General features: G+C 45.8%; 1 protein-coding gene across 1 annotated transcript in view; it reads left to right on the forward strand.

Annotated features, from left to right (window-relative positions):
• Window positions 1–13,614, forward strand: part of AKAP13 (A-kinase anchoring protein 13) — a 112,662-nt gene that overhangs the window by 75,467 nt on the left and 23,581 nt on the right. The window contains exons 10-15 of the mRNA XM_044918144.1: window positions 3,443–3,510; window positions 5,719–5,782; window positions 9,626–9,761; window positions 11,412–11,524; window positions 12,134–12,286; window positions 12,895–13,145. Of these exons, the coding sequence (XP_044774079.1) occupies window positions 3,443–3,510; window positions 5,719–5,782; window positions 9,626–9,761; window positions 11,412–11,524; window positions 12,134–12,286; window positions 12,895–13,145 (785 nt within the window). The remainder of the gene's footprint in view (window positions 1–3,442; window positions 3,511–5,718; window positions 5,783–9,625; window positions 9,762–11,411; window positions 11,525–12,133; window positions 12,287–12,894; window positions 13,146–13,614) is intronic.

The following is a 13,614-nucleotide window of genomic DNA, read 5'->3' on the forward strand; positions in this document are numbered from 1 at the left end:
GACCTGTTCGTGGTCTGTACAACTTTTCTGTTGCATTGTCTTTTTCTTGTTGTTTTACAGTGAGTCTTAAACACTTTCAAGACTCTGCAGTTGTGTGTGGCAGTACGTTTAATATCATTTCAAAATGTGTCCGTGATACGGATTCATTAGTTTTCCTCATATGCCTTTATCTTCCACGTTTTAAAGTGTATTTTATTAAGTAGAAGGGAGCCAACGAGAGGTTCTCTTAAGCAAGACTCTGAGAGGGGAGGAGGAGGAATGGGATTAAACAAGAGGTATTTGAAACACTTTAGCTGAGCGGGGATTTGTGAAAGACAGAGGAAAGGTGGCAAGGGGAGCTCTGGAGCCTGAAAGAGAGGATGGGTCACCTAGGCCCTTGGAACAGAGGGGCTCCGTGCTCCCAGGCATCTGCATGGCAGGCACCCCGAGTAAAGATAGTGTGCAGATGGGGGAATGCATCTGTCTTACTAGAAAATGACTGTAGGAATTTGTCTCGGCTACTGGGTGCTGTTTCTTGCTGTGGGTCCAGCAGCTTGGAGCTCACCCGCCCACCTCTCCCGCTCTTCAGACATCTAGTGCTTTTTACTGTGGGCCAGGAACTGGGGATAGGGATATAAAAATTGTACGAGACAAAGTGAGACTCCCTCAAGGAGTTTTCTGTCCGGTGGAACAGAGTGGCCAGTCCAGTACTGTGACGGAAGCAGGCGTGGAATTCCAGAAGTGCCGAGGTGGGGAATCTTTTCTTCCCTGGGTGAGCCAGGACTTCATCGAGGTGAGTCCTACCGACCCAGTCAGGGGAAGGGATACAAGCACAAAAGACCGTTTGCTCAGGGCTCACAGGCATGACCACACATGGTGAGGTGCTGGAAGCCAAGTAAGAAATTTGAGCTTTATCCTAAAGATGACCAGGAGCTATTGAACAGTTTCTGGGAGGTGAGAGGCAAAAAAATGTTAAATACAAACCAGTAAAGACATATGGTCCAGCCTACCTATTGGCTCTTTGGCCCTTCCTAGAAGACTGTTGGCTGGAGAGGCTTCGCTGGGGTCTGCGTCCTGGAGTAGGCGTTACGTGGCATGACACAGAAGGCCTAGCCACGCTGACCTCTCAGGAGTTACACGGATTCCTGTTTGTGGTTCTGCTTTTTCTCTCAGTAGTAAAACAGTGACTTCTTTATCAAAGCTGATCCTTATTTTCAAGTCACAGAGAACTGGACAAATTAATGAGAGCCAGTGGTTTCCGGTTCTTTAGAGAAACATCCTCAAAATGTTTACATTTACGTTTACTGATTAGAATGAGTCACTCCCCAGGGGTCTCTTTCTGTGAGGGCCTCCTTATGCCCAGACAGGGACATTGCTGAGAAACCCCAGCATTCCTGTTCAGTGGTACATAACCTCTCTCTCACTGCCGACTTCTAGAGCAGCTCACGACTTAACGTGGAGCTGACCATAGGCAGTAGAAATGACAAGGAGCATGGCTTCCAGGTCACTCCCTTGCCATCTGCTCTTGGAGAAGAACTCGGGCAGGGCAGGAACAGAGTTTGGACGGAATTAAAACCTTCCAGGTTTTTCCTCTTGACGCCGACGTGAGCCTTTCCCAGCAGAGCCTCACCTCATCCTGCCGTTGGTAAAGGAACTTAGATGTCTCTTCCGGTTTGTTAACAGAAAGGTGATCAGACAGTGACTGTCACGGGGGTGGAGCCAGAAGAGGTTGGCTGGCTGGGGGCAGAAGCAGGCCTAGGAGTGAAAGTCCCCGAACCAAGCCTCATCCCACCCCCAGGACTGCAGACTGGTTCCGACGGTGGGCCATCCTGTTGACAAAAGCAGACGTGCTCCTCATAGCCTCCTGGGTGCTGGTGGCCTCTGTCCAGACTCCTCCAGTTGAGGCCCTTCCCTGACCGTAACCTACGGAGTGGCTGGAGCTACCCGAGTGATAATTCAGATGATGCAGAAGTTGAAATCTTTGGCTGCATGAACCTGGTGGGATGGTCCATGGGATTTACTTTGGAAAATTATCCCTTTCTTAAGAGGTGTGAAGAGTCTTACGGAATCACAGACTGAAGGAACTTGGCGGAGGGGAGTGTGGACCCACCTCTCATTTACTAGGTGGGGAAACCGAGGCCTTAAGGAAAGACTTGCATGGGTCAGACTAACGAGCAGAGCCAGGACTGAAATCAGATGTGATTTCACAGCGGCTCTTCCTGTGCTCCCGCTAGTGTTAATAAGTTGGCATCTCACATTTTATAATCAATGTTGTATCAGGGCACTTGGCCTTTGATAAAAAGAGACCTAGTTAGGGTGTAAGCTAGACATTTGAATAGGAGCCACGAGCCGGGCACTGTGCTAGAGAGACGTAAAGATTCAGCAGGAGATGCAGCACTCTGTGGAGGAGAGAACCGTAAGACCATCACAGCACCGCGTGGCAGGCGGTGCTAGGGGTCCGGGAACCGAGTAGGCGTTGCGGGAGCAGCTGTTGAGGAAGGGCCTGTGGGAATGGGCCTCTGGCACCTGGGGTTCTGGCAGCCTCCATTCTAGTGCCCTGTCCTCACCATCGTCGCTCCCCTCTCCCCACATCCACACGTGTGCACCAGGAGAGCGTCTCGGCCCACAGTGAGTGAGTTGACGCGGGCAGGACCTGTGGTGCTGCCTGTTGAATGGTGTCTGGTTGATTTTCTCAGGGAGCCTTCCCCTGGAGAGGCTCTCGTCACTGGGTGTCCCCACAGACCGATCTTTTATTTGCTTCTGCTTCCCCTCTGGCCTCCTGGCGCAGTTCTGTTTTATGACTTCATAGCAGCAGTAAGAGCTGACAGCAGCCCTTCTGAGGCCCAGAGGGCTGGGTTTTTACATCAGTAGCTTTGGAGCCAAGGGTTGAGGTTCGTGTCCTTGGCAGATGTGGTCTCCCCTCCGTCTTTCAGGAAGTCTCCCACTTTATCCTGAGTCAGGATTCCCAGATGTGCCTGGGTTGGTTCTGATGACCTTTCTTTTGCGTCTCCTGACTCCGGCTGGGTGGCAGAAAGCTCAGGGTGGTTAAGATCCCAAGCAAAAGGACATAAACAGGTGTCTTTTGACACAGCCATACAGATTTCCCAAGTCCTGGTAAGGGGCTCTATTGCTGGATTTGTTTGTGACTTCAACTTCACATGTTGACAGCAGACACTTTTACTTTCCATTTTGCTTGGTAGCCTCTCAGCTTCCTGCCTGAGAAGCTCCAGACTTCTCATTTCCGTTAATCAGAAATCACATCTGCTCTCATTTCTCCTCCTCCCCATGACATCATACGCCTGCTTTCTGGAAGGGGACTGCAGTCTGTAATCCCAGTTAGAGCCACATTCTGACATGCGAGTGACTTCACTCGGGAATCCGCAGGCTGCAGTGACTGCAGGAAGTCCGAGTCCAAGATCTCTTAGCTGGGTTGAAGTCACCTTGGGCTTTGCTTGCTTTTCAGGTTGCAGTGCTTTTGTCCACAAAGGCTGTAGAGAAAGTCTGGCCTCCTGTGCAAAGGTCAAAATGAAGGTAAGACATTTCTCAGGGTGGGGAGAGTCCTGGTTGGGGTTTTTGTTTATGGTAATCATTTGGTACCAACACTGAGACCAAAACAACCAAACAGTAATTCTTCTCTAAAGCGACCGAGTCTCTTCTTAATTAACACACTTGGGCATCTCTGGCTTTTGGAATACAAAATGCTTTCAGAACTCCGTGTTAAATACACATTTCTCTGCTTTTCTAGCATCTCGGTGTTGTTGTTAAGGTGGTTTTGTTCAGAGCCACATCTGCAGGCCTGCTGTGCCGGCCACACACCAGCTTTCTCCCGGCCACCCTGAGGGCACCAGATGTCATTCAGAGACTTTGGGGAGCTGGGGAGGGCTGAGGGTTTGACGTGGCTGCCCGGCGGCGCTCATGTCCACGGGGCACGAAGCAGTTGGCTCTGGTCACGTGACGCAAGAATAGGACACGTGCCGGGTGTGTGGAGGGACCTGCTCTGGGCATGCATGCTGTGCAGTAATGGGCACCGCTTATCAGGCGGCCCTTAAAGAGAGTGGGTTTGGGGACCCACCTTCGAGGTAGCCTCCGTGGTTTTCAGTGTTCTAGTCACCCATAAATAAATGTCCTTTTGTCCTTGTCAGAAGAGCACTCTCAGCTGCATCTACACTAGGCTCAGCATGCCGTGTGCTGCATCAGTGAGCAAACATTTACGTTACAGCGGCCTCACACTTGAATGAGTGTGCTTTAGAGTCACCTCAGGGACTTGCTAAAAGACCATTTACTGCACCCCTCTCCCCGAGTTGCACACTCTGGGGTGGGGCCCAGGACTTTGCATTTCTAGTAAGTTCCCAGATGACGCAGATGCTGCGAGTCTGCACTAGTGTAAAAATGAATCACTTCTGTACCCCAGATCTTAGCAGCGCATGGGCATAAATTTTGTTTGGCTCTTGAAGTATTTTTTGTTGTTGATGATGCAGTTATTTTTAAAAATCACATTTCCTATCAATAGGGATTTCTAATTTCTCCTAAAAAAATTGGAAGATCTCAAAAAAAAAAAAAAAGAAAAAGAAAATTGGAAGATCTCACAACCCTGGTTACTTCCTCTTACCCAGCATTCCCGATTTTCACCTTGCCCTTTTTCCTGTTCTCCATAGTACTTCTCAGCTTCTCAAAGAGTTTCTGTTTAACAGGCTGTATTTACTGACTACATTTATTTTGCGTGGTCTTGCACCTTGCCCCCCACTAGCATGTAAGCACCGAACTTGCCAAGCAGTCTGAAGTCAGGAATGTTTGACCCGCTGATAGATCCTAAGCATACAGCATGGACTCTGGAGATCTAGGTCCCTGAATGTTGGGGAGATGGATGGGAAGTGGTAATCCATGGGGTCTGAGTGGCTGCCGCCTCCTTGACAGGATGTGCGGGTTCCCTCCCCACCACCCCCCCACCTTGCCTCCTTCGCTTGTTGCCTGCCTGACCCTGCAGGCACGGGGTTTGTGATCTGACAGGACTTAGTGCTATTGGGAATGTACTAGGTTCTGTAGAAGGCTGATGATAGAGCTGTAGCATCTCCTCTTATAGGAGAACACAGCCTAAAAAGGGGAGTTCATTTTAAAATTGTGTCCACTAATGATTTATCTCCGAGTAATTGGTTCACTCCGTAACTTCTCACACACGGTGTTTCTGTCACATGCTACAACAAAAATCTCCACTGAAATTCGTACTTTACTTAAGGACTGTTTAGTCCCTTATTAACGCCAGTCACTGGACAAACAGGAATGAAAAAAGGCACAGATGCCGCTCTTCAGGACCCTGAATTCTGCTGGGGAAGATGTCAGGCAGTTGGGGACCGTACATGAGGGGGAACCTATGTGGAGGTCTGTGCAGGATTCTCAGGGGCGGCCAGGCACTGCCTTGGGGGAGGAGGAAGAAGGTGATGGTTGGCTTTCCCCGGGAGGTGGCTCTCACGTGGTCTTGAAATGGAGGGATACCCTGGGGCGAAGGGCGTTCCAGGCGGGAGAAGCAGCCTCTGCGGGGTCCTGGCGCTCGGCGGGTTCAGAGGAGAGCCCACGGGGGGGGGGGGGGGGGGGGGGGGGGCTCCTGGCCGCCGGAATACTGAGCAACCTGGCCAGGAGGCGGGCTGGAGCTCTCTCCCTGCTCTGGGCTTCTTGAGACCGTACAGAGGAGAAATTGTGGGCGCGGTCCGCGTGTATTTATTTATTCCTTTTTTCCTTCAGCAGCCCAGAGGGAGCCTTCAGGCACAGGACACATCTTCGCTGCCCACAGTCATCATGAGGAGCAAGCGTAAGTCACTCAGCCCTGCTCTCTTCCAGCCCTTTTTGACTCTGGTTCAGGACTTAAACACACTTTTGTAATATTCATCTGTTATTCTTAATCAAGATTTGAGTGTTTATTTTGTGGTAAGTTAGAGGAGGCTGCAGGTGATTGGCCAAAGCCTAACGTTCTACCATCAAACTCCCTTGGAAGGCTTCTAGAATAGTGTGTGTACTGGCTTGAGAGGCAGCCCTGTTGTCTGTCTGTTTAAGCAGGTGATCCCATGCATCTCGAAATTCCTCTTCCATGGGTTGACAGTTACGCTTGTTTTTAGCACCTCACGGTTGCACAAAGGAAATGAGATCTTTTTGATTAAACTTCTTAGTTTAGGGGCACCTCAGTGGCTCAGTCGGTTGAGCGTTTGCCTTTGGCTCAGGTCATGATCTCAGGGTCCTGGGATCGAGCCCCGTATCAGGTTCTCTGCTCAATCAGAGAGTCTGCTTCTCCCTCTGCTCCTCGCCCCTGCGCGCCTGAGTGGAGTAGGGATTGGTTTCAAATGAATAAATAAAACCTTTTTAAAAAAACTTCTTAGTTTATAAACTGTGAAGTAAATAATTCTTTTTTCTCCAAGGACTTCAAGTGGTACACAGAATTCAGTAAATCACAGTGTCCCATTCACCAGTGTGTGCAAGGCTCCACTTTGGTTTTACTTAATGTTCTCCCTTTTTCATTCCTCATTCCCTTCCTCCTTGCTTCCCCTCCATAGCGCCCACTATAGTTATTTAACATGTATCTTTCTGATCTGCTCTGTCTTTACACAGATGTTTATATCTGAAAATAACTGTGTGTTGCATTTTTATTAGATATGACTTACACTTCTTCGTTCTTTTTTCTCAGTCTGCCATTTTAAGATCTACGCATGTTTTTATGTATAAGCTGTTATTCCATAATTTAATTATCGGTTCCCCCAAAGATGGATATCTAAGTCATTTCCAACTGCCACTGTAAATAACGCAGTACTGAATATCATCTTAATTGGCTCTACGGGAACCTCCGTGGGACTTACCCTAAGGCAGTGTTTTTCAAAGTGTAGTTCCTGGATCAATAAGAAGTGTGCATTCTTGGGCCCTACTGAGACCTGCTAAATCAGAAGTCCCAGAGGTGGAGCCCTATGATCTGTGTTTGAATAGATCCTCCAGGTGAGTCTGAATCACACTCAAGCTTGAGAACCACTGCTGCACACCGAGTTGCTCTGAGTTCTTCCAGAAGCGTGCAGATTCCCTCTAGGTGGATTAAGTCTGCTTATTATCAATCTTTGCATGTAGATTCCTCTAAGAAAGGTTTCGCCAGACCGACACCCACTTTAATCAGTGATCCAGTCCATTCCAGCATCTTTTACCAGTCTAGTCTTCCTTAAACCTTTTTTCTGGGACATTATCCCTTGCTTCAGAAATCTGTTTTCTTTCACATCAGAGAAAATAACATTTTTTTTTTTAATACCTGTTATATGTCAGGTTATGTGTGTTACCTCTGACGCAAGTATTCTCACTCCCGTTTTACACCCTCTGACACAGTTTGGTGGTGAAGAGTACAGATTGTGGATTCAAGTCGTATGGGTTTGGGTCCAGCCCTACCACTCAGTAGCCGTGTGTGACCTTGGGCATTTACTACATCCCCACTCAGTGCTTTATTTTCCTCCTCTGTGAACGGATGGTAACAGTTTCAGTGGGTGGTTCTCACGTTTCAATGAGATCACACCCATAAAGAACCAGATAGTAGGCCCTCCTAAGTGTTAGCTTCGGCTATTTTCATCATCCCCACAAATAGGGAAACTGAGGCTCAGATATTATATCACTTGCCTGAGTGGAGTAGGGATTGGTTTCAAACAAGGGAAAGCTGTTGTTTTCACCCCCCATCTGTCCTTTAAAAACAAAGTTGTTCTTGGGACGCCTGGCTGGCTCAGTCAGTGTGACTCCTGATCTCGGGGTTGTGAGTCCGAGCCCCACATTGGGTGTGAAGGTTACTTAAAAAATAAAAAAATTAAAAAAAAAAAAAACCCAGAGTTGTCCTTTATCACTTTTAGGGTTCTGCGTAGCATGACTTCATTCTGCTTCCCCAGCCTTTTCTGCTGATTCTTTATATACATCCTCTTTCTTTCTTTCTTTGTTCTCTTCTACTTGTGTTGTACTACGTGATTATTTCTGCCTTCATTCACACAGTTCTCCTCATCACAATGTCCTCTTTTCCTTCCGACTACCCACATCCTTGCCATTCTTCAAGAACCAGCGTCTCTTCCTCCGTTGGATTTTATCCGCTCAGTGACCTCCCTCCTAAAACACCGAGGATAGGCCCCAGGCTCTTGGACACTTCAGCACATTCCCTTTTCTGTCGTTGTTCTTATTCCCTGTTGGGGCAGGGCCCACATCTCCTGCTTCTCATGTGCTTCCTACAGGAAGGCTCTGGTCATATGGTAGTTAGCGTGTTTCTGGTGTTTTATTGTATCACCTTCCTCTAAATAGAATTTGGATTGGAAATTAATGGTTTTATTAATTTTTATTAAGTCAGAAACATCCTGCAATGCCGTGAATGTCATAACAGCTGCCCCAGTCTTATTTCCTCCAGCTCTTGACACTCCTGGGGATAGAGAGATCATGCAGCTCGTGTCTGGGGCACGAGCTCAGTTACGAAGGAAAAATAATTTGGTAGCCAAATGCCAGTGTGACCACTTGAGCATAAAATTAGAGTTTCAGTTTCCTCTCTGGTCATGTTCAGGAGACCTGCACGGTATGAGAACAGCTTAGCTGTGTGAGAGTAAAGTGTTGCATTTTTCTCAGCTGTAAATTAAAGGAATTGGTCAAAATCTGTGTTCTCAAACAACGTGCAGAAGAATCACTTGGGGATCGTAAAATGTGTGGACTCCCAGGTCCCACCCCCAAGGGACGAGAAGGGCTGGGAGTTTGCATATCTCCCACGCACCTCAGATGTGGCTGGATAGGCACTCCCAAAGAACACTGGCCTCTGTTAATCTCTGGTTCCTTTTATCCTTAAAATTCTTCCAATTTTATTTTATTTTACTTTGAGTTATTTTCTGTGTTTAAATATACTATCACCCCATGATTCTCCATCCCCATTGCCTAATCTCCATGCCACCCCACAGCTAACCACTCTTCTTAGTTTTTTATTTATCTTCTTCAAGTTTCTTTATTGAAGTAAAGCAAACACCAATTTGGCTTATTTTTCTTCTTTTTTAAAACATGGAAGTCTGTTGTGCACCTTTGTTCTGGGCCTTGATTTTTTTTCCCCCGTTAAAATATTATCTTGGAGATCTGCGTCAATTTGTGGAGAGTGTACTCATTTTTTTTTTTTTTAAAGCTACATAGTATTTCAATGTGTGATGTACCATAATTTGTTAATAGATCTTCTTTTGATACTCACTTCTGTCATTGCTTGTATTTTGCTTTGACCAACAACGTTGAATTGAATGACTTTGGACATGATGTCCTTTCAAGCATTACAAGTATATCTTGTAGAATAAACATATCCAGCGTGCCTGACTGGCTCAGTTGGTGGAGCCTGAGACTCTTGATCTTGGGGTTGTGAGTTCAAACCCCATCTTGGGAGTAGAGATTACATGAAAAAAAAAAAAAAAGGTAAAATAAACCTATCCTAAAATGGAAATCTGGATCAAAGAATATAGGCATTTGCAGTTTCAATAGATATTGCCAGATTGTCCTTTGTAGAGTTTTTGTACCCATTTACACTCCTAGGGCAAATCTGTTTTAAAGAAATTTGCTTCTATTTGGCTTTGTCAGATGAGTCACTACTTGTGAGCTTGGATACATGGTTCAGCCAGTGTCCTCTCTTCCTTTACAGCCTCACAGCCCAAGGAGCGTCCTCGATCCGCTGTCCTCCTGGCGGATGAAGCCACTGCCATTCCCATGTTTGCCAACAGACGGTCCCAACAGAGTGTCTCACTCTCCAAAAGCGTCTCCATACAGAACATTGCTGGGTAAGTGGGGATTTAAAGATTGCACAGTTGACAGCTAGGTGACAAGAGCTTAATAACCATATCATTTGACAAAGAGATTCTTCTCATTGGGAAAAAGTGTATAAAATAATGACTCGGTGCACAACCAAGTGTTGCAGACGTGGAGAATGGGAATTGCATTTTGATGCACTGTCATGCCCGTCATTTTGTAGCAAGGATCCCCTTTAAACACCATCATCAACCACGTTGTCCTGTGCTTCATTCATGGTCAGCCTCACTTTTAAGGAACCTGAGTTAAAAAAAGATGGTTTTTAGATGAAAATAAGTGAAAATGGAGGGGCCGGGGGGGATGACTTCTTCCTGATTTTTGTTTGTAACCACTTATATTTTCAGATATTACACTTTTCTTTTGGTCAGATGAACCTAGTGTTTCTGCTGCTTTTTATAAATCTCTTTCCCGTGCTTGCATATTGACTCTTGAGTCAGTTTCATGGGAGTGAATAATGGGCCAGTTACGACCACTGGGTCCCCACTCACTCATTTGCACGAAGTTCCTTCTGTGGTCCCTGCAAAAGTTGCTACGGCCCCTGACTGTCAGGCCGCAGCTGTCCCATGGCTGGCACAGGGCTGATTATGATGTTGCTGGCAGTTTTGGGTAATAAGCCTTCTGCTTTGCCATCAAGTAAAGAAGTCATCTCAAATGTAGGACTCAAAACATCTCTTCCACCTCTCTTAACCCTGGGCTGGAACAAAATTCTTAACTAAAGGATGCAAATCTTTTGTCTGTACATCCTAACCTCTGTGCTGGCTAGTGTTTTCTTATTAAAGAAAAGTTTCAGGTATTTTTATTTTGTTTTGTCTTTGTATTGTCATTATTCAAAGGCCTTCCTTTCAGAGTTGTTATGGTTTCAAAATTTGTTTGCATTGTGACTTTAAAAAGCTAGTCTTTAAATAAAATGTAAAGCTTTTAATGACTCTGGTTGCTTTTGTATCCTACCAGAAACATTTACTGGGGGCCTACTGTGCTGGCTGGTGGGTTGGGTTTGAGAAAGTCCAGGGAATACAGTTTATTAGAAGTGCTTGGTCTACAGATTATTTAGAGAACAAGGAGATAAAGTTAGTGGTTACACAGTGAGTTTCAAATGGAGAAATTTTTTTTTTTTTAAAGATTTTATTTATTTATTTGACAGAGAGATAGAGAACACAAGTAGGCAGAGGGAGAGGGAGAAGCAGGCTCCCCGCAGAGCAGGGAGCCCGATGCGGGACTCGATCCCAGGACCCTGGGATCATGACCTGAGCTGAAGGCAGCCGCTTAACTGACAGAGCCACCCAGGCACCCAAATGGAGAAATTTCTTATGTAATGTGTATAGAGTTTAAGGGAAGAGCATTCTCCTTGGTACCTATCCTTAAAAAAAAAAAAAAAAAAAAAAAATTGAAGTTCAATTTTTGAACTTCTTGAACTCAAGAAGTTCAAGTTTGCAATGATGTTAGATGCTTCTGACCTTCATTAATAGTTTGTGTTGCATGTTGCCGGGTACCTGACATTAAGTAATTTGTCTTCCATCATTTGGTACTTAGAGCCAGCTGTCATTTTTAGAGTTTTTCAGGTTGAGAATGCAGACCATGGTTTATCAAAATGTGTTTGAGTAGGTGCTTCTTTTTGTCCCCAGAGTTGGCAATGACGAGAACATATCAAACACCTGGAAATTCCTGTCTCATTCAACAGACTCACTAAATAAAATCAGCAAGGTCAATGAGTCAACAGAGTCACTAACTGACGAGGGTAAGAGGAAATGATGGCCATGTCTTACGCATCTGTGGAGACTGGGTGCCGTTCCCTGAATATAATTGTTAATGGAATAATAGTACCTGCCTCTTCCTTACTCCTGTGAAGGTTCTCTGACCTGTCTCTAAAACATCAAACGCTTTATAATGAATTGGTAATCAGACTTATCCAGTTGTTAGGTAGTTGTCCATTGAGGGATGTCATTGACTTTCATGTGGTCATTCTCTAGTACAAACGCTTGTCCTTCATCTGGACTTCTGGTACGCGGTCAGTTGTAGCTCTCTCGGCAGGTTGTAAGCCTACTGTCTTCAACGAGTAAAGTTACCAGGTCCTTCTCAATTCCTTATTCACATAGGAACCCTGAATCTCAGTCACATTTGATTTATGTGATATTTATCGCTGTTTTCCAGAGTTGTGAATGTGGAGTGTGTCACTCCCAAACAGGAAGTGATTTTTCTCTGGCACTAGACTATGCGTTCTGGGAATATTCCCTGTGTCAGTGCCATGTTTATGTCTTAATGAAGTTATCACCCGAGGAGAGTCCAATGTAGGCTTTCTAGAGCTCACAGACCCCAGATTCTGATCCTGATCTTTTGATATTTTGAGGAGTAGGTACAGACATGAATGAAGGACAGCTAATGGGGGACTTCGAGATGGAATCCAAACAACTAGAAGCCGAGTCCTGGAGTCGCATAGTGGACAGCAAGTTTCTGAAACAGCAAAAGAAAGATGTGGTCAAACGGCAAGAAGTGATTTATGGTGAGACTCTCCATTTGCTCTGCTAATACTTGGTTTGCATTTGCAGCATTTTTTATCGGGAATCACTAGACCATGGAAAGCCAATTTTCAAGTATGTAGCATGTCAGAGATTTTCTTTAAAAACTTTGAGGTCTAGAGACAGGATCTTATATCTATCCTTTTCTCTTTAAAATTGTTTCCTTTAATTTTATTGAACGTTTTATTGACTGTGAGTGCTTATTTACGCAGCCGCCCTAGAGAGAGATCTCTTGTGACGGTATAGTTTGATTCCTCAGCTACACTGGAAACCAAGCACGAGTCATTTCTAGGAAATGGGACACAGTAAATTCTGAAAGGCTCTGAACAGTCCAACGAAGACCACTTGGGAAACCACCATTTAAGAGTGATGGATTCCAGTATGCTGTCAGAAAACAGTGTTAGGTCACGTGAAATAGAGGAATAAGATGAGAACACTTTAGGGGAAAGACAGCTGTTGACCTGGTTTTTAAGTTTAAATTGTGCTCTAAACAGCTTTAAGACTAAAGTGGGCTCTAAATGGCCACGGATGACCTTTGAAGGAGAACGCTTTAAAGGAACGTTCCTGACCGTTAAGCGTTGTCCTCCTTCAGAGTTGATGCAGACAGAGTTGCACCACATCCGGACGCTGAAGATCATGAGCGACGTGTACAGCCGGGGGATGATGACGGAGCTGCTTTTTGAGCAGCAGACGGTGGAGAAGCTCTTCCCCTGTTTGGATGAGCTGATCAGTATCCATAGCCAGTTCTTTCAGAGGATCCTGGAGCGGAAGAAGGAATCTCTGGTGGATAAAAGTGAAAAGAACTTTCTCATCAAGAGGATGGGAGATGTGCTTGTAAATCAGGTGAGCAATGAGAAGGATCTTTCCCAAAAAATGGGGTAAAAAGTGAAGCTTTAGGGTTCAGCAGCCACTCATTCACATCCTGGCTGTACTATTCGTTATGTTTATAAGCTTAGGCAAGTTACTGAATCTCTCTGAGCATCCAGTTTCCTTTTCTGTAAATGAGGACAGATTTTCTCTAACACCATGGTTTTTTTGTTTGTTTTGTTTTGTTTTTAAAGATTTTATTTATTTATTTGAGAGAGGGCACAGGAGAGGGGGGAGGGTCAGAGGGAGAAGCAGACTCCCTGCCGAGCCGGGAGCCCGATGCGGGACTCGATCCCGGGACTCCAGGATCATGACCTGAGCCCAAGGCAGTCGCTCAACCAACTGAGCCACCCAGGCGCCCCATCTAACACCGTTTTTTAAAACTAAAAGGAATGTATGGGCGCCTGGGTGGCTCAGTTGGTTGAGCGACTGCCTTGGGCTCAGG

The sequence above is a fragment of the Neomonachus schauinslandi genome, chromosome 9 (genome assembly GCF_002201575.2).
Source record: "Neomonachus schauinslandi chromosome 9, ASM220157v2, whole genome shotgun sequence".
Taxonomy (NCBI): domain Eukaryota; kingdom Metazoa; phylum Chordata; class Mammalia; order Carnivora; family Phocidae; genus Neomonachus; species Neomonachus schauinslandi.